The sequence below is a fragment of the Neolamprologus brichardi genome, chromosome 6, assembly GCF_056152115.1.
Source record: "Neolamprologus brichardi isolate AB-2024 chromosome 6, ASM5615211v1, whole genome shotgun sequence".
NCBI classification, from domain to species: domain Eukaryota; kingdom Metazoa; phylum Chordata; class Actinopteri; order Cichliformes; family Cichlidae; genus Neolamprologus; species Neolamprologus brichardi.
Genome location: NC_142109.1, coordinates 8,000,473 through 8,025,074, shown reverse-complemented (window position 1 = coordinate 8,025,074; position 24,602 = coordinate 8,000,473). Strand labels below are relative to the sequence as shown.

Sequence of the window (24,602 nt, the reverse complement as noted above, 5' to 3'; positions counted from 1 at the left end):
GAACACATTTGTGTTTTGTTGCAGCAGCTTGCAAAAACATATAAGAAGGGTGAAATGAACGTCTTAGAAAAGGAGCGAGCTTTGGGATCGAATTAAGCTAGACGCATCATCAAACGCTGCAAGCACAGCAGGGGGCCTTGGGATACACCCGTCTGAGAAATGGGTGGTGTGGGTGTGTGCTTATAGTTTTGTATCGGCCTAATAAACCACCCATCTGCAGTGAGAGAAGAGGAGTGGATGCTAGGAGCAGGGGGGTTACAGCACTCTTTAAGCTCCATATTTACACCCCTTTCAAATGCACAGACCGACAGATACACAGTCCTGCCCAGAGGTTCTTTGATGCTTGTCGATACCGCTGCGTGATGATGTCATACGGCAGACAGCAAGGGAGGGAGGCATGATCAAAGGAAAGAGGGAGGGATGAAGACGCAGGAGAGCATATCCAAGACAACAACGGGACAAAGATGGCGACTGCTTCTGCAATGGGACGTCCACTGGCGTCCAGACCTCGGAATCACTGCGATGAACTCAGGCAATGCAGCAGGTGTATTCACGTCCCTTATTCTAACAGGACGACCATCAGCATGACACACTGGAACCACCAAGCCAACCTCAGCCATCACTACCGCGGGGCTAGCACGGTAAGCCTTCCGTCTACCTTAGCCTTTCCTCCGCTGCCGTTAAATCATCAAACCCTCAAGACCCCGATGTCTGGTTACCATCACTTCATCCCAAGTATTCATCATGAGTTGCCATTCTTTCTAATAACACATTTTCTACCCATTTTGCTTCTTTTTCCTCAGCCCTTTCATCATGGTCTTTTTGGCCGTTAATATAGGCCTCTCTTTGCCATCAAAGGCAGCACATCAATTGCCTTGACTCCCAAGTGTATGTGTGAGGGTGAAAGAAAGGGAGAAAGGAGAAAAAAAAGAAGAACACCATGTATCAAAGATCAAGGCACGCTTTCATGCCTGTTTTTGGCCTAGTTGGGTTTTTGCTTTTCCATCATATTTCCATCCCTTTTTTCCCCCCTGCCTGTTCTAGGGCTGCGGATGCTCTCCGAACCCCTCAACAATTTCCCCCGACCCTCAGTGGTCCAGATCCCACATTCGCTGAAATCAGACGCTTTTTTAGGGAAATGGAAGCAAATTTTTTTCTGGGTTTCTTTGAAAATATTCTGTAGCTTGTAGGCTACTGGGCCAGAGCTCAGCCCCAATGATGACAATACGTGAAACAATATTTGAATAAGCAGCAGGAGGGCAGCCAGCTAATCCACTGTGGCTAATCCAGTATTGGTGCGGGCCATATTGGTTGCTGGAGTATTCAGCCCCATCACAATACACATCAGCGGGACGCCATGGCAGATATACTGACACTCTCACTACAGGCATGGCTGGGAAAGGCCAGCAGATGGATGGATAGGTGGATTGACGGATAGGTGGATAAATGATAGAGAGATAGATGGGAGAGTGTTGGTACTGTGCTTTCTGTAGTTCACATATTGTTTTGGTTGGCTTGTGTAACTTTGAGGATTGAAAGAAAAAAATGAAAACAGAGGGAAGTGTTTAAGTAGGAGGGTGATGAACATAATCTTCAGCGCTAGCCGTCCTTCATAGCTCTGTGGCAATGTTTGTGATTAATGTAATCGCCAATTCTCAGTGCAAAGTTGCCTGAAACGTTGACGCTATCCTACTCACTACTACATATCAAACATAATAAAAGGGCCCACTGTACAAGCTCAGCCTTATACTTTGTTTTGGAGCTCTTATTTCACCCGAATAAAATACTTGTCTCCAATTAATTTTCCTAAAGAGCAGGGGTGTGTTTTTCTTTTAAGGCGTACATAATGAAGATTTCACTTTCTCTGAGCATCTAAATGGGTCTTTGTGCTGGGAGGCCCCCAAGAGATAAGCCTGTTTCTGACAGGCCTCCGTACAGACGCCCAAATCTGCTGTGGCAGCTGGAACAAAGGGACCCCTGAGCTGGACCGGCTCACTGACAAAAAGCTCCGTCTCAGTAGTCTAAGAGGGTTGCCTCAATTTAGGAATTAATGATCTACTCTCGTCTTCACTTCACTTCAGCTTATGAAAAGGTGACTGTGTTTTGACTGAAATTGAGAAAAGCTAGCAAGGGTGACCAGTCGATTATTGATCATCCATGTATCAATCACGTTATTCATCTGAATTGGTCCAGTGGCAACAGGTGCAGCAGAACACATTATTTGATTCTTGTTAGCCAAAACATACGGTAGGTTTGTTTGAATTTTGGTGGATGAGTTTTCCTTACTCCAGTCTGGCATCTGACGACAGAGAGTATAAAGGGCTGTGATCCGGGATATTGAACTTTATGGATAAAAATGACTTCACTTCAAACATGATCTACTGAAAGCTTTTCCCAGAAGATATTTTGACACGTCAGAGGAGTAAAAGCACAGCACAGGTAATAATTGTTGAATACCATTTACCTTCTTTGATTCCAGAGTTCAGGCGTCGTTGGTTCTGGCGCACTGAGTTGAAAGGCGTCTTTGTCAGTTTTATTAGTAACAGCTGCTCTGCTAATAATGCAATAAAAAAGCCAGTAAAGCCAATAAAACAAGATATATAAATGAGGCACAATGTGCTTAATGTTTAACAAACATATATGTTGTCTATGAGTAAAAATGTGTTACATTGTCGTATTCCAAATGATGTGGAGCATATAGGTGTGCAGGAATATTCATTCTCTGAATGTCACTTCCTACCATCCAAGTCTTTAAAATTCTAAAACTGAAACTGATAAAGAAAGCAATCAAGTACTATGGATCTGTATCTATAAATGCACTATTCCTTACACTGAACACTGTCTCAATCTGCATGACTTTTCCTCTGTTTCCTGAATTCAGTTGCTTGACCTTCTTGAACAAACAAGTAGGTTGGTTCCGATTTCCCTGTACACCTCATGGAGTTTTGGTGACGGTAGCCCATTGCTAGCTAAATCTTAACATACAGTCACATAAACTCTGAAAACTACACTCCAAAGCCACAAAAACTCAAGTATAAACGCAACTAATGATCATATAACTATTAAATCCGTTCATTTTCGTAGAAGGTTATCCAACTGAGTGTTGCAGGGGTGCTCGAGCCAATCCTATCTGTCAAATACCAAGACGTGGTTATTGGTATATCCACGTCTTCACCCTAGGCACCTCAGCCGTCAGTCAATGCAATACGATTTTATTACAGTTACTGCAATATTCTACTTCTAGCCTTTTTTAACTTATATATATATATATATATATATATATAAAGCGTCCTTGGGTTTCTTGAAAGGCGCTATACAAATCTAAGTTGTTATTATTATTAATTACAAGTTATTGTTAAGTAACTTATATTTACTGTGTGCTAAATGTCATAATGTCATGCAACATTATTTTTGCTCTGATGAGTTACGATGAGTTAGTCAAGAAAAATGTATTAGGATGGAAAAGTATGTTTTGCAATCTCAAGCAATAGATAGATAGATAGATAGATAGATAGATAGATAGATAGCAGCAGGTGTATTAGTGGTCCCCTTGTGTGATGACCTTTCTTCAGCTTAGAGTACAGACCAGCAATACTCACACACATACATAGTTCAGATTCATTATAGATTCATAAGTACCAACATGCCCCCAACCCCTCCTCACCAAGACATCATAAAGGTCAAGTTCATCTTCGTCAGTATTCTCTCTTTGTCTTCTTCCCTCTCCCCTCATTGTCTCCGGGGGCACCACAGCAGCCCTGACAACACCAGCCTGTTACCACAAGAACCTGTATCTGCAGGTGCAACGATTGTATGTGTGTTGACTGTTGATGATATAGGCCAAAATAATGTGCATACATTTCCATAATGAAGTGTGTTTGCCTTGGCTGTAAAGTCTGTCAATCAAACGCATTGCCATTCGCTAAACCTTGCCGCCCGTCTTCATTACTGTCCTCTGAAAGCCTTCTCTGACAATTTCACAGCGATTATCTGTTTAGAGACGATTACATGGTTTTAAATGGCACATGCCAAATAGAGTTTTAAAGTTAAAGTCCTGGAAATTTCACCGTGCTTTTGTTGGATTCAACTGCACTCGTCGAAAGGGCGGACAAAATTAAACAATGCTAACAAAATAATAATAATATCTTTGAAATGTAAATATATTACAATGGTACAGTGAACATGTACAGAAATGAAAATCAAGATGAAGAAAATTATTTTGTTCTGGATATGTTGAAATAAACGGAGGCGTTTATTATGTTGGGTTAGTCTAGAAATATGATTTTTTTTATTAGCCTTTGAACGCAACATGTAGGCTGTATCGCAATATAAAGAGAGTTACATTTAAGAAGTATCAGCTCTTATGACATGACATAAGTGGAGCATTTACACAGCAGGATTTTCACATGTAGTAGTAAGTTAACATGAAATTGAGGGATCTGTTGTGTTTAGGTGCACATGGTTAATTCATGTGACTGGTAAAAGCTTTTTACCAACAATGTCATGTCATAAGGGTTGAAAACTATAGTGTTATATTGTTCTGCTGAAATATACATGATTAAATAAAAGAACCAGATATACAAGAGGGTTACAATTTATTTTTGAATCTCATATGAAATAATAAAAATAATAATTCAATTCACTTTATTTATATTGCATCAATCACAGCAACAGATGATTTGTATTGTAAGGTAAAGACCCTACAATAATACAGAGAAAACCCCCAACAATCAGTAAACCACTTATTACCAAGAACTTGGCAATAGTGGGAAGGACAAACTCCCTTTTAACAGGAAGGATGATGGTGATGATGATTATTGTTATTATTTCCCAGCTTCAAGTTGTTATGAAGAAGCAGTGCATCGAGGAGTGGGCAGAGATGAGGACAGGTGTCTGGACCTCACCTGAGCCACCGGACCCTGCTCTCCTTCACATGGGACAGCTGGCCTGACGGCCCCTCGGGAGGCATAGTAAGCTCCATGCGTCCTTGATTTGGTTTTATTATCTCCAAAGAGAGTAAATGCTGCTTCTTCTGATTTTACTGGCATGGGCTACTTTCATTTTCTGATTCAAATTCATACCAAAACCAATTTGTTAATGGACATTTGCATTAGTGTATTTTCTGTTGTTTTTGCTGTTGTCAAAGACAAGGAGTGATGTGAATTGAAATCATTCTTGCTGATTATAGAAATTAAAAATTTGGCAGTGTGTGCGGTAATTTCTTTAGTCCTGTTACTTACTAAGACACGTGACAGGTTAATCCACGTGTAAGGCAAATTTACATCATGCAGTAACACATGGATCGTATTAGATATTTGCAACACATCTGTGGAATAACATTTAATAAGGCCACGTTCAGGTGTTCTTTTTTCCCACGAGCCTTTGGAAATATTGATTCAGCCTGAATACTGTAGTGTCGTCCCCCCCCCCCCCCCCACACACACACACACACCCTTCTCTCTCTCTCTCTCGCTCTCTCTCTCTCTCTGTCTCCCTCTCTCTCTCCGTCCCTCCAGCAGCCGGTGGGAGCTCGGTGCTCCTGCATGACTGACAGCCCGGCGGAGAGGAGTGACATGCTCAGGTGGCGGCAGCGGCGTGCTCCCTCTGTCCTGTGAGTCACTGCGCCGGCAGAGATGGGCTCTTCGGACTGAACACCTGTTCAGACGCAAAGACGCATAAGAGGTGAGTCGCCTTGTTTTGTAATCGCGCGTTGCTCAAAAACTGTCTCACCTTTACTCACAGATTGCCTGGAGCAAAGTGAGCCGTAGCCTACCTGATCTATTGTGGTGCCCTGGTGACGTTTGGGGATTCTGGCTCATTTATTTATTTGTTTGTTTTTTCTTTTTCATCCACATTTTTTTAAATGTGCGTGACAGTGTACGGTGCAGTCGGCTTATCGTGAATAACTTTTTTTATTGGAGTCTATTAAAAGGCTACCGTTTGAATTACACTTTCATTCATTTAGAGATATTGTGAAATTGCTCGTTCTTGCCGATGGGGGCGCCGTTATGCACTTTTTTTGGTTACCTTGACATAGAACGGAGACATATAGAACCGACACGAAGTACAAACTCTTCTTCATAACTCATTTAATGTACCCACAGTGGTGAAAATTAACAAATAAACTAATAAATACATAAATAAATACTTCAAGCTTACTTTTTTAACATGTCTTTCTCATTGTGTTGAGAAGCAGTAGTATCAACGTTTTACTCCAGAAGAGTAAAAAGATTTTCACTATTTTTATAGCTACCTACATACAATCATTTTACACAAAGTCGCCATTGCAATAATAGTATAATCATATAATCTGTAATAATACTACACTTATGGTTCCAGATAGATTTTTTTCCTATGATACTTTTGCATGTTTCTTGATGATATGTCTGCACTGTTACCTGCAACTAAGTAGGTTCATAAAATGGTAATAATAGCAGTTAAGGGCCTGCGCTAACATACATTTCATAGTAATAATACATAATTCAAAAAACATACATACACTAATGCATCAGAGAATGGTTGAGCATGGTCAGAAAACCAGTTGTAACTGGTTGCTGGCAACATTCAAAGAAAGCCTTTGAATAGTGTAGTTACACTACACTATTCTACACTACCATATGGCCCGCCTTCTAAGTGCAAAATCATTAAAATATCAGAAGTAAGAAGAACCTAATTTCTCTTTGCTAAATTGCAGGATTTAGGTGCGTTTCTAAAATAGGTGAAATTTACTTGTAAATTTAAACCTTGTGCAGTTTGCACATTTTCCTTTTTCCATAAATGCTGTGGGAGTCTAGTTGTACTTTACTACATTGACTTGGCGGTCATACTTTGGTTTTGAAACAAACACATTTTCAGTAAATATCCCATAAAACAATTTGAATTAGCTCTACATTGCTGCAGAATCAAAATGCTGCATCAGTCAGTTTTGCCTTGCATAGTAAATACTTTTACATTTCTTGTATTCTTCTAACTATTTGGAAATTATGCATGCTGGACACTTATAATAACGTTCACGTATCGCTGCATTTATCGTGGATAAGATTAAAGAATCTCGGGTATTTTTTCGTGTCTTTGGCGTTTCTATCCGGTGCATTTCTAGAAACGTACTACGCTCCGCTTACAGTCGGCGTGCACTCACGTACTCGCTCTGTATTATTGCTCTGAAAGCAGCCACCATGGGGAGTTAAGGGCAAGACGACGGGTTATTTTCGTTAATATTTAATCTCAAAAGCTATCCATATGCTGCGTTTTGGAGTACACTGTTCGCGCCAGTATCCCCAATGCAGCGGATTACGGGGAACGGGCTTTCAGAGACGGTAGGACGTAAACTTTTGTGGAAAACACGGGACGTTAACGGACCTAGCTAAGCTAGCCAGCTAATCAAAACTAGCTAACACATCAAGCTAGCTGGCGCTGCAGCCAGCAGAGTCAGAAACGTGCCCTCGCTTTCTTGTTTTGTTTGATCTTATGTGACTAGATTTGTTGGGGTTAAACAACAAGAAAGTTTGCGTTGCTTCTGTACAAATGTGCTCTTTACGAGTACGTTTATAGTTTCCTCTAGTGCTGAAGTTTTTTTTCCTTTTTTTTTCCTTTTTTTTGCACGGAGGCCCGTGTTGTGTGGAGTTTGTTTCGGTGCCCATCCCCCACCGTCTTTGCAGGCCAAGATGAATGAGATTCTCACTTCAAAGCCCTGGCATTGGTGGTGGCATTGCTACAAGGCTAGCTAGCCATTTTAGCTTGTTAGCATTAGTTGGTTATTTGCAAAACAGTGTCCAGCAATACCGAGCGTGTGATTTGACAGGAGTTAGCGCTAAAGCTAGCTGCTACACAGGCGAAATAAACTTGTTGGTGAACTTAAGCTTGGATACTTAAGTAAAGCGCGTTGAGTTGGTAATCGTTAAACTGGAGACTTAGTTGGAGAAATACGTGATTATTTAAACTGAGGTCTATTTGCTAGTAAGTTTAGATGCCAAGTTAACAAACTTGCTGTGTTTTCAGTTTCTATGACTATATTCTCATGAGTCTCATACTGTTAGTATCATACTTCGTGTGTCTGCTCATCATCTAACGTTATTACTCAGTGATCTCTCGCACTCTAAATATATACATACTGTGTGTGTATTAGTGGGGTGACACAGTTCAGTGATGAGGTGTGACTCAAGTCATCATTCTCACCTTAGCAATAATATTTGTATTTGAGTCATCACCTTCCACTGCTACATCTAACTGCTTTTCTTGTTTCCATTGCAGGGTGAATTGTTTGCCAGCCAAGTCATTGCTAAAGGGGAATATCTGACCTCTGCCTTGTGCAATCAGAGACATGAGCGTTGTCAGAGAATTGCATGGGATCGGGTACAGGGGCGGGGGTGGGGTTGTGGCCTCCATGAGTGCCCCTACCCACTTTACAGAGGATGCGCCGCGGCCCCCGGTTCCTGGTGAGGAGGGCTCAGACGTGGACACCCCAGTCCAGTCAGTCAGCACCCGTCCAAACACCCTTTCCCAAACCGCAGGCTATCCCCTGTCGTCTAAAATGGGGGACCCGTCAAGTTATACACCCTCCTCGTCGTCTGCGACCCCACGTCGCCCTGACTTGGACTTGGGCTATGAACCTGAGGGCTCTGCTTCACCAACCCCTCCTTACCTGAAGTGGGCCGAGTCACTTCACTCCCTCCTGGACGACAGGGAAGGCACCCAGCTGTTTAGAACCTTCCTGTGCCAGGAAGGGTGTGCAGACCTTCTCGACTTCTGGTTTGCCTGCTCTGGGTTCAGGAAGACCAGCCAGGACAAGAGGGCAAAGCTGGCCAAGGCTATCTACAGAAAGTATATTGTAGATGGGAATGGGATCGTCTCCAGGCAGATCAAAGCTGCCACCAAGAGCTTCATCAGAGACTGCGTGGGAAAGCCGCATCCAGACGCAGCCATTTTTGAACAGGTTATTAGAATTTTATATTGTAATATTTAACAGGATGCCAGTCAGGTTGAAGAGAACAGTCTAGTAGATACTGTTATTCATTCCTGACAGCTATTATTTTGTTTGTTTAAATGGCCAGATTTGGCTAAGGAATTGAAACTGTAGCCATTAAGGTGCCAATGCTAAGCAGTGTTGCAGGCCGACAGGTTAGGAAACTGAAACTGAATTGTGGATGTTGGCAAGATGGTTCATGATGGAAAAAAACCAAATCTGACAATGGCTTTCATATGGCTGTGCTTTCAGTTGACTGGTGCTGGGAACTTATGTTTTTCGCTCTTCTCACTGCACTAGGTCTATTCCTGTCAAGTCGTTATAATTTCAGTGTCAATATTTACTCCCAGATTTAAGGAACTTAAAGCCATATCTGCTTCCATCATGTCTATTTAACCAGCCCTTATACAGATCAGATTTTGTAGCGAGTATGTTTATTTAAAAACATGGAAAGTAGCATATTTATAATTCACAGAGTTTGTTCTTGCATGTATTCATTTCCATTAAACATTTAAAACAATCTCAGAACAAGAAGCTTTTGCTGTCTTGAAACATGCGTTAGATTTGTCAGGGCCATTCAGTTCTGCTTTATTGACTTTAGGGTTTTATTTAGGGGTAGGGAACAGTGACTCAAACTATAAGCTTACCCAGGTTCCCACGGTGTAAGTGCAGCTATACTTCCTGAGTACCTCAATCAGTTTCTGATCTTCTGACAGTGTTCCTGTGGTTGACAGGGGGCATTCATCCTGACAGGAAAAGTAAAAGAGCAAGAGAAGTCACACACTTGTCGCTGTTTTGTTAAACCACAGATTTGTGTTTCCTTGTGCTTTGTTTCTGCCTTAATGAGCAAACCACACCAAAGGATCATCTGCTCCTCTCTGCCCTCTTTAACCCTGAACACTTTCAGTTTTGCGTAGATGACTGCTCATTTTTATCTTCTTAATGTTGAGACCACATGTATACTCTATGAGACTGCTATCACCAGTCTTAAAGACTTGAGTCTCATAGAGTATACATAATAATGTTATGTTGAGTAAGAGTGCATGGGTATTACTGTGATGGACCAAATGAAGCTTGTTTCAATTAGCTTTCTTTATAGCTGTTCCACAGACTTACGTTTGATTTTATTTCCGTTGCTGTTTCTCCGCAAGTCATCAAAGTAATAAAATCCAAAGCTGTGTACTGTTCAACTAGAATTCAAACCAACTTGACTTGTGCCAAGCCACATTGAGGGATGCACTTTGACCCTTTCAGGTTTATTGCTTGCATGTGGTTTAAATGTGACACACATTGCTTTTTCAGTCTGGAATCGGTGTTAGCCTAGCTGTGTAGTCTCTAACATAAATGCTGGTATATCCTGTGTAATTGTGTTGGTCTGTAATGAGTATCCATTTGGCATGAAATATATAGTTTGAAAGGGCAAAGCCTTTCAGTCTGGGAGCACTGTGTCACAGTGAACTTAGAGGTGAGAAATAATGTCTTCATTTTTATTGTACCAACTTGGTCTTTGTGTGTTCCAGGCTCAGACAGAGATCCAGACCATAATCGAGGAGAACACCTACCCTTTGTTCCTTAAGTCAGATCTGTACCTGGAGTACACACGGACAGGGGGAGAAAGCCCAAAGCCAAACCCCAGTGATCAGAGCCCTTCATCAGGACCAGCCAAGCCTGTTTCTGGGTATTTGCCTACACTCGCTGAGGATGAGGAGTGGAGGTGAGAAGAGAAAGGAACCTGAGACTTTGTGTTATACCACATTTCAATTCTGATGCATTGCATAGGATTTAACTGTAAACTTCACTGATCTGTCTCAGCTGATCAGAACAGCTCGAACAAAGTTTTGAAGCTGAAATTCATTTGTCTAAATATTTAGAAGTAATATAATTCATCTGAGTTTTTTTAATAACATAAATGTGGTCTTAGGTGTGGAGGAGGAGGAGTGAGGGAAGTGGAGGAAGAGAAAGATGAGGACGACTGTGGAGACACACCAGCTTGCAGGTTGACTCAGACCCTGCTGATGCAGACGGCACCACAGAGAGCCTCAGCCAGTAGGAGGAGGCAGGACAGCAGGGAGTACAGGTGTGTGTGTGTATACGCCTGCTGTTTTGCAGTCATAACATAAATAATATCTAAACATTTATTGAAACTTCCATGCGATGTCAATTTTTAAAAAAAAAACATCGTTTAGATCTGAACGTTCTGTGCTAACCAGTCAGCTTCGATCCTTTGCGTCTAGTGTTTCCCTTGTCCTGCAGTTGGACAGACTTGGACTGCAGCTGGTTACGTTTGTATTTGGTTCTCTGGAGATCTGATGCAAGCCCTAGATTCAGCTCTAAGTAGAACCCACAGCAGGTGGAGAGCTGATGCTACTGGGCTGAGCTCTCTGAGACTTGCAGAACAGAACAGGGACCAACACTGCAGGGACCAGCTGCAGTCTAAGAGAGTGGACTCAGAATCGATCTGTTTGAGGAGGAACTTTGTGGAGAGGCTGTTGATTGTTTCTGTATATGTTCTTACTAAGTAGATATTGGGTTATGTTTGTTTGGGTTGGGTTATGTTATGTTTATTCATTTTTAAAATGCTTGAGTGCCCCTCCTTTCACTTGCATACATGCATGTGCGCGTACATAATCACATGCCCTATCATGTCCCGTGGGAAACGGTGGGTGTTTCTTGTCTCGTGTATAGCGGTGTAGTTGACCTAGTATTATGCAAGAGTAATATTTTGGTAATTAGAGTTTGTCATTTACAAACATTGCCAAAATACATCTATAATATTTTTCATTATAATAAGTAATAATATATAATACCTGTTGATATTCTTATAGTGGAAATATTCATATGGCAAGGCTGAGACTTTTTTCTGTTAGCTTCTTTGTAACCCTTTCAAGATTGCAAATAGCTCTTTTCGGGGAATCTTTGCAGCACACCCACTTATATCAAGAGTAGGTGGCATTTTGTCTTATTGTGAAATCATGAACACAAGTCTTTCTTGAGAAGAGCAAATTTAGTGTGCAGCCAAACTTTCTGAGCCTTTTTTTCCATTTTGTGTATTTAATCTGGACGCTTCACACTTTTGAATTCACAATTTTGAAGCCTTTAACACATTTTTTTTTAGCACAATTCACAATTTAATTTTTTTTTTAGCACAATTCACAAGCATCATATCAGACATGACTAAGGCGAAAAAGAACTGGTGCGAATGTTTTGTAAGAACCCCTGAAAATTTAACGTGGCTCCTTTGAATGAATCACGATGTCTCAATTCTTCTTCAGGCCATGGAGAGAGCCGGTAAACCCATACTACGCAAACATGGGTTATGCGCGGGCTCCAGCAACCAGTGCCAATGACAGTGAGCAGCAGAGCATGTCGAGCGATGCAGACACAATGTCACTGACCGACAGCAGTGTGTAAGTACTCACAGACAGCCTGCTGCACCTTGGACAATACTACGCTTTTGAGTTTCGTAGAAATGTTACAGATCTGTAATTGATTTTTGTTCATCTTTTTTCCCTCTGTGTTTGTGTAGAGATGGTATTCCTCCATACAGATATTGGAAACAGCATCGTAAAGAGATGCATGAAAGTGCCAAAGCCAACGGACGTGTGCCCCTACCTCATATACCTGTGAGTACAAACAGCAATTTGCTGCAATATCAGTTCTTGTATTGCTGCATGCACAGTGAAATATGTGCAGAATTTGACACTGGAATGCAGTTTTAAAGTTTTTCTGCACACTATTAGGCTTTTATGTGACAATACAACTTTGTAATCTTTGCTAAATTCACACCCGTTCGTATTAGTCATACTTTTATTTATGTTTAAGTGCTTTCAGTGTATCATTCATACACGGATCGATGCAGGCAACTTGGGCCTGGCATCCTGCTCAGTGCAAAATATCATGACGATAATAAATAAGTGATGCACAAGTAAATAAATATGTTAAGTAAGGCCCTTCTTGTTGTTCTGGTTCAGCATTGTGATCAATGTGGGTTGAAAAGCTGTTTCATAAGTGTGTGTGTGTGTGGTCCTTGAGCGAATGCTGCGACAGGCTGTGAGAAGGATGAGTGGGGACGTTGGCAATGCCCAGACTGCACTGGTTGTAAATGTCTGAAGGGAGTTGGCAGCATGTGGAGGAGGCGGAGGGTGCTGCTAGGCCTTTTTTGATTAAGGCTGTGGTGGTGTAGTAACTGGAAGTGATGTCATCAGTTTGGCATATCGGCAGAAATTACATGCTTTTGTTTCTACCACAGAACCAACAATCAGTGGAAGGTGAAACTGATTGTCGAGAAGTCAGCAATTATCTCATTGTTGATGTTTTTCCCTGTGTTGAGGTTAAGGCTGTCAACTCCCCTCTGTGAGCTGACTCATCTTGATTGGCAATGAGGCCTACCTTAGCAAACCTTTTGGTGTGGTTGGTGTTAAAACTAGCAGAGCAGTCATGTATCCACATCTTGAACAATAATGGGCTGAATACACACCCTTTAAAGCGATCTTGTATTCAGCATATTATGTTGTTTTCTTCCTTTTCTGGCCATCTGCCATCTCTGTGTAAGAAAGCCCAAGATCCAGTTCTAGGTACCAGGTGCCAGCTGCTGTGGCAAGATAGTATAAAAAGTTGACTTGAATCAGTAGGATGTGTATGACTTTCTGTATTGCAGATGAGTCAGACTGAGGTGGTGCAGGGTGGATATAATGGCATCTTTTGTAGGCTGGTTTTCTCTGTATGCAAATTCTAGGGGTTAGAAGGGAGATGTGACTTATTATGTTGCAAGACAAGCCTTTCAAAGCATTTCACATTTCTCGGGGTGAGGGCTAGAGGGTGGTAGTCATTCAAACAAGCTGGGTCAGATTTCTTGGGTACAAAATTATAGCGGTGCCGTTTAGACAAGTGGGAATGTTATTTTTGTCGAAGGAAGATGTTGAAAATGTCCTTGTGAAAACATCTTTCAGTTGTTCTACACATTCCTTCAGAACATGATCTATTTGGCAGGTGACGACGGGAGCCCTTTGTTGTTGGTGTATTGAGGTTATCTGGCAGTGCGAGGTCATTACAGCATGTCTGATCGGTGGGCTTGCAGCCTGCTACTGTGTTGAATCCCTGCCAGAGGTGCTGTGTGTTTTTTGGTGTCAGTGAAGTGACTTGTGTGCACATTCCACAGTTTAAACTGGAAGTAAAGGTGCATCCCATGCAAAGCTGAGGTCCTGGTGCACTACCAGCATGTTGGTCAAAATGAGTACAGCTAAAGTTCAGCAACTTATTTAAAAGTCGGCACTGGATTTTTAAAAGTTCAGGATCAACTTGGACACTGATTGAAATCACCAGCCCCATTAAAAACTAAAAGCACTTGATGTACAGATACTCAGAAGTGACATCTGAGAGGCATCTGATTGATACCAGTTAAAACTTTGGAATAAAACATATTTACTTATTCCTAAATTCTGGGTTTGAAGAAGTAGGAGGAGTAGATGTAATGGTACAAACTATACACAGCAGGTAGATTTAGCTCATAATGTGAGGTGGTCTTAAGGCAGTATTTATCTGCAAGTAGTTGAGAAGGAATTACCATAACTGTCACACATTGCTAACATTGATTGTTTGCACAAGTTAAGTTTTCCCATTTGAATGTGTTAAATGCATATTAGTTTATAAGTTTGCCATTTAAATTATAGCAGCAGACATGCAGCCATGTGTAGTATGTAATAATTTCTACTTGTGTCAATACACAGCGCACGTATCGAATGCCAAAGGACATCCACGTAGAGCCTGAGAGGTTTGCAGCGGAGCTCATCAGCAGGCTGGAGACGGTGCTCAGAGAGCGAGAGGCTCAGGAAAGACTTGAAGAGAGGCTGAAGAGAGTACGGCTGGTGAGTACACGATCATATATATGCACCCTGCAATGTGATTTTAATTCTTCAAAATCAAAACTTTGTAAGTGAAAGAAAGAGTTGTTTCCATTTTAGTCAGCCTGCCTATGCAGCTCTGTCACTTCTATTCCAGACTCACAGCTAGCTTCTCATCTACAAGGAGATTTACACAGTAGAAATTTAGACAATGCATTATGCCATATATGCAGAAATGCCTGTAAACAGTTTAGCGATTGATTCTACAACTGTAGAAGTAGGGCTGCACAATTAATCGTTGGAAAATCGCAATCTCAATTCATACTTATGTGCGATCTCATTTCCAAATGACAACTATTTTTAAAAAAAAGAAAGAAAAAAAGATGACGATTGTACCGCATTTTGATCCGGGACATAATCTGCATGAAAACAAGTGCTCACTCTTCCTGCTCAACAAATGACAAGGGCGGAGGCTTATACCATGTGATACAGAAGTAAGCTGGCAGGGAAAAAACAACGGAGAGCACGTGAGAGATGACGAAGCTGTAAAAGGCCAAGAAAGTGACAGGAGAAAATCCGTCCCGGTCAACCACCCAAACATCAATAACGGGAAGCTTATACAGCGCCTCCCCGTACCCGTCAAACTCCTGCAGGCACAAAGAAATTACGGAGGCTATCACTTATCACCTGACCAAAGATATGGCTCCCATCAACACTGTGCAAAATGAGGGATTTAGGAAAATAATCAACATCCTAGAGAAACGCTACACAGTGCCATCCCGCAGCTATTTTAAAAATGTTGCACTACCTGCTGTATACACGCAATGTCGAGCAGCGGTGGAGACGAAATTGTTTTTATGTTCAGTCTCAACTGTTACGAAGTGGATGTGCAGTTAATAAGTGCAATAAATATTTATATTAGAAAAGAAAATCGTGAGAGAATCGTGATCTCAATTCTAAGCAAAAAAATCGTGATTCTCATTTTATGCAAAATCGTGCAGCCCTATTAAGCAGCAACACATTTGTTTGTCACTTGTTACAACAGATTCTTGCCAGAAAAACTTGCTATTTCGGTTTCCTGCGACTGGCCATGGTGGGAATTTAATATTACACTCAGTTAATCTGGCTCTAGCATTCCACTTTAACAGTGATTGCTTCTGTATAGACTCATTGCTGCTGGTGAGAGGAGAGACTATGCCATCAAGAGAAGAGATAATCACTCTGGGATTATATATCGATAGTTTAATTATTGGTGATTCTAAGTGAGCAGATATCAGGTGAACTGGCACAACAGCATTTTTAGATAAAGTTTGCCCAATTCTTCTTCTTTTTTTTTCTTAGTTGTCAGGTTACTGCCACGAAGCCATCCGGCTTGTAATACACAGGCAGAAAGGCTAGGCAAAAAAAGAAACACATTTATTAGCCTCCATCACCTTAATCATTGTCTTCTGTATTGATGTACAACCCAGTTTTAAAATTGAAAAACTAAATATATTTTCTGTTCTTAACAGGAAGAAGAGGGGGATGATGCTGACGTCTCCATGACAACCTCAATGTCTTCTCATAGCATGTCTCTACCCGTCCCCTCATCGTTTCCACCTCTTTATGGTGCCCGTTATTCCGAGACCACTGCTAACACGGCAACAGTCGCGACTTACGGAGGCCTGGTCCCCATAGACGATCCCCATGACGACGACCCAGAATCTATTTTGGATGAGCACGTACAGCGGGTGATGAGGACGCCAGGCTGCCAGTCGCCAGGGGCAAACAACAGCACCTTAGCAGGAGGGGGTCGGCACACTCCTCCCAAATCATCGCGTTCACCTGACGGGGGAATCGGGCCGCCTCACTACCCTGCACACCGAGGTGCAGGTCACAGTCTGCCTGCTGCTGGAGTCAAAGGTAAGCGGCTGTGAAGGGGAGGGAGAAATGGTCGAGCACGATTTCCAAAGCACTTCAGCAACAAACAGACTATCTAAATGTGGGCCCAGGTTACTCTCTGTGTTAAGCTCTGCATATGCATAATACCCCCAATACCACATGTCGCTAAAGCAACTCTCCAACGCACCGGTCTCCAACCTTTTTTGCGCCACGGACCGGTTTATGCCCGACAATATTTTCACGGACCGGCCTTTAATGTGTCGCGGATAAATACAACAAAATAAAACTAGTACCGGTACCGAAAAAAAGATTTATTCATAACACACGTGAAAAGACCCAGGAAAACCGAGTTAACGATCAAAACGATAACAAAATAACGCTGAAAACCGATACAAAACCCTGAAAACCGATAAAAAACCCTGAAAACCATATATTTCACACCTGAGCCTCAACTCTCGCGGCCCGGTACCAAGTGACTCACAGACCGGTACCGGTCCGAGGCCCGGGGGTTGGGGACCGCTGCTCCAACGGACACAGTTACATGTCCTCTCTAGTTCTACAAACACATTTAGAAAAAGTGCAGACTTTTTCTTACATTACACAACTTTGGGTAAATTATTTCTACAAACATTAAAAATTATTTTATTTATTTGCGGAACTGTGCATTAGAAGTTAATGCTGATGCTTCAACATTATACCTGGTTCATATCCTGTGTCCCTGTCTTTTTAAGAGTGTTTTGTTTTGGTTTGGTTTTTTGGAGACCGTATTCCCCACACCTACTGTACACTGTAGTTATTGGCAAATGTAACCTCAAGTAGCAAGAAATAGTTGTTATTCTGCTCAAGTGTTTGTGTTGCTGTGGAATAATGTGCTGTTGTTGCTCCTCAGAGTAGGCTTAACTCGTGCTCATTATATTGAGTTAATGTGAAGATGGAGTCTTGAGATTTTTGATGTACCTTTACAACACAGGAAGGAACTGTAATATCCTTGGACTAATTAGTGCATCCTGTTACAAAAAAAATTAATAGCAAACCATAACTGGCTCTTCAGGTGAAATAGCACAGATGTCAGTGCCGTGAGTTTCCATTTACATTTACTGATTTCCATCTCAGGTATGCATCACCACAAGCCGTTGTACCACCACAGAGGAAGGGATGGGCCAGAGGAAGCGGGTAGTAGGTCTCAGCCCAACTTCCTGTGGAATGGAGAGTCAGCCAATCAGTATGCCGGGAGAAGTCGAAACTATGCTGATGGAGCTGGAGCCAGCACACACGAGGGGATGGGTTATAGGTAAGCGTGTGCACTTGGTCTATAGGAAGTTGTATGCAAGGGGAACAGCTCTGCAGAGGATTGTACAAAGGCGTCACTAACTTCCACCTACCAGCTTTGAGTGACATCTTCATCTCTTTGCTGCTTGCATACAACTCAAAAACCCTTTCCATCCTGCCTAAAATGTTTTTGAACTTTTACCGTCTGCTAAGAGATACAGATCCATGAAAAACTCAAAACCAGACAATTCCTGAACAGTTTTTACCGTACAGCCATATTCCCACTGAGCACGGTTGGCTCACAGCAAGAAGGTCCTGAGTTCAATTCCATCATCAGGCCGGGATCTTTCTGTGTGGAGTTTGCATGTTCTCCCCATGTTTGCATGGGTTCTCTCCCACAACCCAAAGACCTGCAGTTAGTGGGATTAGGTTAATTGATGACACTCAATTGCCCATAGGTGTGAAAGTGAGTGCCAATGGTTGTCTGTCTCTGTGTGTTTGTCCTGTGACAGGTGCACCCTGGAATAGGCTCCAGAACTTTGCATACATTTGTATTACTTTAATGTATTATGCTATTATTAAGGACAAGTCCGTATCCTGGCAGTGCCCTAGTGGCAGTAAAGTATCTTATCTTGTCTATGCTGTTAGGTAATCGGATGACTCAAACTGTTTTTTTTTTTCTTTTGTTACCTGTTTGTTCTGCAGTAGTAAAGGCAGCACACTATCACGGCGAGGTTGTAAGAAGACATCAGAGGCATCGGGGAAAGGTGACGAGAGTGGGCGTGGCCTGGAGGCACAGGTACCAATGGAGGATTTGGAGAGAAACCAGAAGATCCTGCAATGGATGATGGATGGAGACAGACAGAGAAAGAGTTCCCATGGGTGAGTCGTTTTATATTTAAAGCTGACAGTAATTTATAGTTGTTGAAATTTTTAAAATTCTTAAGATCAAATAATGAAATAAAAATTAAATTAGGAATACAGGTGATGTGCTTTCTTTCTCATCAGATATAGTGTATTGAAAATACCACAGTTTCTTTTATTTGGCAGTGGTTTGGCATTGATATTTTACTTGGCAAAAAAGAAGAACACTTTGTGTTGTTGGTCGCCAGGGGCGATCGTGGCTCAAGAGTTGGGAGTTCGCCTTGTAATCGGAAGGTTGCCGGTTCAAGCCCCGGCTTGGACAGTCTCGGTCGTTGTGTCCTTGGGCAAGACACTTCACCCGTTGCCTACTGGTGGTGGTCAGAGGGCCCGGTGACGGTGTGGATGTGTGCGTGAATGGGTGGATGACTGGTTGTGTAAAGCGCTTTGGGGTCCTTGGAGACTAGAAAAGCGCTATACAAATACAGGCCATTTACCATTTTGCCATTTAAAGCAGAGGATCAAAGTAAAAGCAGACTCTGCTCTTAGCAAAGTGAATGTCTCAGTGACCTTATAGATGACACTTAGATAACGGCAAATGGAATCTGCGATTGTGCCCACAGCTAAGCAATAACCTGGCTAATGATTACTCTTTAATATTAACCCATGACCATATAACTGTGTGTGCGGGCACTAGTCAGCTGGCATATATAACAGACCTGTGCCAACAAGATTAACAGCAAGGCCGCCCTCCAGCATTAGGTGTGTTACAGATTGCCCGTGTTCTGCTCTAACATGGAAGGAACTTGTTGCACATGTTGTCAGTAACAACGCAAGTGAAGTATAACTTTATTTGTCAGAGTTTTATTCTCTTCACCAGTGATGCTAAAAAAGTTTTTGTGTACAACACCATGTGGCAGATGCCCATTCCCCTCAAACAGGATCAGAGAGACATACATATCTTAGAAATATGTATGCTTAGCATAGTCTCATATTGTGAGGCTCTAGTTCCTCTGCCCATTTTAATGCAGGCAATTCTCTTGTTTTTTCAGAGGGAGCACCAGTAGCTCAAGGAGGACAGGAACCAGCAGCGAATCGCCACGTCCAGCTTCAGTGGAGCGGCCTGGAGCTGTGCACCCCTGGGTCTCTGCTCAACTACGTAACCCTTCTTCAGTGTCCACCGCTATCCCCGGCTCATCATCCACCCAAGTCCAGCCTTCTCATCCCTTCATCCAGGACCCAGCTATGCCCCCCAACCCAGCTCCCAACCCCCTCACCCAGCTGGAGGAGGCTAGACGGAGGCTGGAGGAGGAGAGGAGGAGGGCTGCACTACAACAGGTCAAGCCTAGGTAGGTGTCAGGCCAAATTCTGTGTACTCGATTATTGTTATTATTATTAATGTTTATTTTTTTATATTGTGTGTTTAATGTGTATTTTTTCCGTCTCAGGCACAAGTCTGGAAAGCGTCAAGTGTGCGAGAACATGACAGTGGCTTACTACTTTTGTGGAGAACCAATTCCATATCGAACATCTGTTAAAGGCCGTGTAGTGACTTTGGGCCAGTTCAAGGAGCTGCTTACCAAAAAGGGCCACTACAGGTAAATACATAGACAGGTTTTAAAAAGCCATAAGTGTGTGTGGGAATGTTAAAGATGTGCTCTTACACTTGTGCTTGTGTTTAGGTTCTATTTCAAGAAAGTGAGCGACGAGTTTGACTGTGGTGTGGTGTTCGAGGAGGTTCGTGACGATGACGCAATCTTGCCTATCTTCGAGGAGAAGATCGTTGGGAAGGTGGAGAAGGTTGACTGAAATTTTGGGAACATGAAAACAAATCAGATGGCATGAAAAAGAGGAAGAAAACATTCAGGTGGGATTGAAATTCACCTGCCAGAAAACGAACAACGGGAAGTAGAAAGGCGGAAGGAGTAACGTGCGACCGAATGGAGATTGCGCTGCATAGTCGAAGCTCAAGCGTTAAGGAGGCGGTTAATTTTACGGAGCATCAACGCCTGGATCCAAACCCACATAAAGCAAAAAAGCTCGGTCAGATGATACAGCGGGTAGTAGAAGAACATAAATTATTTCACCTGTCCTGTCTCCACTGTGGACGATCAAGGAGAGCTGTTCAGGTATGTCTGACCAGTCTTCCACTTCTACTGCAATGGATGGGAAAAGAGTGAGGGGACTGCTGAAGGAGAGAGGTTTAAAGTAGTCTTCCACTTCTGCTCTGGAGGAGCCCGTCCTCCGCAGACCATTACGATGCTGCTACATTACCACGGAAACTCTTCAATCGGTGCTCAGGACGGTAAAGGAAGCAGTTTTGTTCCTCTCGGGAGTCTAGCTGCCTTTTGCTGTCTCTGTTCCTCATCAGCTGGTGACAGAAGATTTTTGGGGAGTGGAACATTTAGCCTGCCTCTCGTTGACTTCATAGCCTCAGAACAGAGAAACCTGCTCACCCTCAATTCCTAGAAGTCACGTAGTGATCTCTCACATCACCTTGTTCAGACAACAGTTCTCTGCATAACTTGTTTACCGTATTTTTAATAAGACAAGTATTCTAGCTACTTGTTTTCATTTTATTTGAATCGTGTATGTACAAGGCAGGTACTATTACTTATTATTGCAGCTTAATTTCGTCATATCTCAGACTTAATGTTGTATTATTGTGTATGTTTTGAAGCTAGTTCATTAGTCATTTCAGGGCAGCCGATTTGTTTGTTTCTTCCCAGTATACCACATCACTGCACCTCAGCTCTGTACTGTTTACCTTTGAGTGTGCAGTCGTGTTCTACTGCGGGAGGATTTTTAAATATAGGATTTTTTTTTATTACCCTCAAAAAAGACCACAATATATAATTTTTTTTAAACGGTCACACTGTCACCTTGTGTAACTTTAGAAGTCTTCTGCTATATCAAAAGCCTGCGCACAGAACTCCAAGCTCAGTCTAGGTGCCTGCCTGCCTGGCCAGTGCCATTACTATCTACAGTGCTTATTCTGAAGCGTTAAGTGTCCGTCGTGTACACCGGAACTCAGCCAAAGAGTGTAGTGTGAGCCCCCTTCGCCTACATACACATGTATGTGCAGTCCACTGCTATCTAATGTGTGTTTTTCGACATAACTGTGAGGGAATGTAGTATTTCCTCCTACATCTTTAAACTTTGTAGAGGAACACTGAGTTTAAAAACTGCAGGGTTGTTTGTTTTTTGTTTTCCTTTCTCCAAAATAAATTAATAGTTTGACATTAGAAATTTTCACCAGGAATACTGTGATAAGTTAATACAGCTCGTATATCTAAGCGGTAAATGCAAAGCTAAAGCCAGCAGTTGTTAGTTTATAGTTTACTAAAAAGATTGGACCTACCCTGGCTCTTACGTGAGTTAAACTACGTGAGTTTCAACTACAAGTTAATTTAATTTAATTATCAGTTATTTGTTGTTCATTGGTTTATAAGAAGGGTGGCACCAGTGGTGATGTTTAAAATAGTTTGGTTGATAGCTGATTGTTAGTTTTTGTTTATTTATTTATTTTGTTTTTGTCATTCTAAACTGTTTAAAGGTTTTTCAGATTTTTATCGCACTAGCTCAGCACAAAATTGGTGACACGGTAGATGATTCAAAATATGCCAGTATTGATATTTGGTTGATCTGTGGATTGCTAGATTATTACATATAAATTGATGATTCAGAGGACCTATCACGATTACCTAGAGCCTGATGAGCCGTCTAATAAATACTCGCTTTTGCGGGTGGGGAAAAACAGATTTGAGGTCGGAGTAAGATTGTAAGATCGTAATGATTGTAAGGCCTTCAGCTCAGGTTATAGATGCATGCTGATTAGGAAACGCTGAAATGTGCTGGGAGGGAGACTGCGAAATGTAGACAGAGCCAGGCGAGATGTCTTCTATTCTAAGCTCAGCTAATTGCCTATAGCTTCATGTTTACTGTATAGACACGAGGAGTGTTACACATTTGGTCACTTTTTTGTTATGAAAACAGCAGAGTGAATTTTTCAACATGTCAAGCTAGTCTTTTAACCTGCTTGTGTTTGTACCATAACGCGGTAAAGCCTTGAGGTCAGAATATAAAGCGCAGTGCAAACGTTGCACTGAGGGCACACCAGCTACGTAAGCCGAATGTAACTTTATGAATTTTTAAAAAAAAGTTATTTTATTTCTTTTTTACTTTTGTCCACCATATCCTCGAAGGATCGATCATGTCAGCTACTTGAGCACAGGTTCACTATTGATCTGTTCACCTGATTGTTTTGTGTCCTCGATGCTGATTGTTAATTGAATGTGTTGCATTAATGTCAAATAGAAATCATCCTGGGTTTGCCCCAGCAAGAGGAGCATAGGATCAGAAAATGTGTTTGTCCTTACTCCAACCCATTATGCCTTCAGTATGAAATAAAAAAATTAGAAATGTATTTGTTTATAAGAAAAAAATGTAATTTTAATAATCAGCGAGCATGTTCTTTAAGGAATGTTTCCAGATGAATTGAACTGTCTATTTTGGTTTAATGTTTATGTGCAAACTGCTTTTGGCCCTCTGATATATTTTGCATCTGTTTTATTAGAAAGAGCACCCAGGGACAGTTGATTGAGTTGTTTCTTGTGATTTATGATTTGATGGACAAGAACAAATAACTGCATCTGTTGCGTTGTTGATTTGTGTGAAACACAGTGCCTTTAACCTTTCAAAAATGTGTTTATTGAAACCAATCCATGCTTTTTATTATTAGTTTTAATCATCACTCAGTCCCATTTGTATTTTTAGCTGCAGTCATGCTATTTCTCACTTCTGTTCTGATCAACCCTCTGCTGTAAATATGTACATTATCATTTCATACGTGTCTTCAGACCTGCACCACATGTCCATGGTGTTTTCTGTTTTGTTTATTTTCCAACGCCAAGATGTCACTGTGCTGGTTCCACTTGTACATTTCTTTTAAAAGGGTACTTCATAATAAAGATGTTGAATAAATTCATCAACTTTATTTTTGAGGTTAAATGTATTTTATATGGCTTTCTCTTTTTGCCTTAAACTAAAAGTCTTAACTTTCAGATGCATTGCACTTGTACACCACTGCAGTTTGGAGTTTGTTTGGCTTCTGCATTTATGTGATAGCTGTAGCTGGTGATGAAAAACACTAAAATATTCATGCAGCCTTTAACAATCACATACACTCATGAGCCACTTCATTAGATAAACTTGTTGTGAAATGAAATCAGTATTTTGAGTATACATACAGCATATTTACACGTGTGTGTGTATGTAGACTGTATAAGGGCTGCATGTACGTACACTCGCTAGCTTCTGCAATAGGTATACCTTACTACTATTAGTGTGGACCCCTTTTACCTTCTAACTGTCTTAATACTTCATGGCACAGATTCAACAAGTTTCTGGAAGCATTGCTCAGAGATGTTGGTCCATATTTACATGATAGCATCACACAGTTGCTGCACATTCGTGATGTGACGTCCCAGAGGTTGGGCTGACATCTGGTGATTGTGGATGTCATTTGAGTACAGTGAACTCACTGTCATGTTCATGAAACCAGTTTGAGATGATTTGAGCTTTGCGACATGGTGCGCTATCCATAAAGGGATTAACATGGTCATCAACAATACTCAGGTAAGCTGTGGCATTTCCCCACACTATTACTCCACCACTAGCAGCCTGCATTGCTGATACAAGGAAGTTTGGATCTGTGCTGTCATGTTGTTTATACCAAATTCTGACATCACTAGTCAAATCTTGCAGCTGAAACTGAGACTCATCAGACT

At 41.7% G+C, this 24,602-nt stretch overlaps 1 protein-coding gene across 3 annotated transcripts; it reads left to right on the top strand.

Moving 5' to 3' along the window:
* The first annotated feature begins 430 nt into the window (after positions 1 to 430).
* LOC102789536 (axin-1-like) lies at positions 431 to 23,796 on the top strand. Of its 3 annotated transcripts, XM_087841595.1 has the most exons (15): positions 431 to 641; positions 4,835 to 4,970; positions 5,517 to 5,682; positions 8,251 to 8,932; positions 10,483 to 10,676; positions 10,884 to 11,039; positions 12,235 to 12,369; positions 12,489 to 12,585; positions 14,689 to 14,826; positions 16,314 to 16,704; positions 17,797 to 17,974; positions 18,658 to 18,834; positions 19,866 to 20,162; positions 20,262 to 20,411; positions 20,496 to 23,796. In XM_087841595.1, the coding sequence occupies exons 4-15, from the start codon at positions 8,321 to 8,323 to the stop codon at positions 20,620 to 20,622; spliced, it is 2,652 nt and encodes an 883-aa protein (XP_087697721.1). In that variant the 5' UTR covers positions 431 to 641; positions 4,835 to 4,970; positions 5,517 to 5,682; positions 8,251 to 8,320; the 3' UTR covers positions 20,623 to 23,796. The 3 variants fall into 3 exon arrangements, with proteins under 3 accessions (XP_087697721.1, XP_087697722.1, XP_006804397.2); XM_087841596.1 differs by lacking the exons at positions 431 to 641; positions 4,835 to 4,970; positions 5,517 to 5,682 and adding an exon at positions 7,158 to 7,316 and having other exon boundaries at positions 18,661 to 18,834; XM_006804334.3 differs by lacking the exons at positions 431 to 641; positions 4,835 to 4,970; positions 5,517 to 5,682 and adding an exon at positions 7,158 to 7,316.
* The last annotated feature ends 806 nt before the right edge of the window (positions 23,797 to 24,602 follow it).

Excerpts from the sequence above, each read along its gene's own strand:
- LOC102789536 (XM_087841595.1), top strand. The coding sequence starts at position 8,321 with ATGAGCGTTGTCAGAGAATTGCATGGGATCGGGTACAGGGGCGGGGGT. Across the intron at positions 14,827-16,313 it reads GGCTGAAGAGAGTACGGCTG|GAAGAAGAGGGGGATGATGC; the intron begins GTGAGTACACGA and ends TGTTCTTAACAG. Across the intron at positions 16,705-17,796 it reads GCCTGCTGCTGGAGTCAAAG|GTATGCATCACCACAAGCCG; the intron begins GTAAGCGGCTGT and ends TTTCCATCTCAG.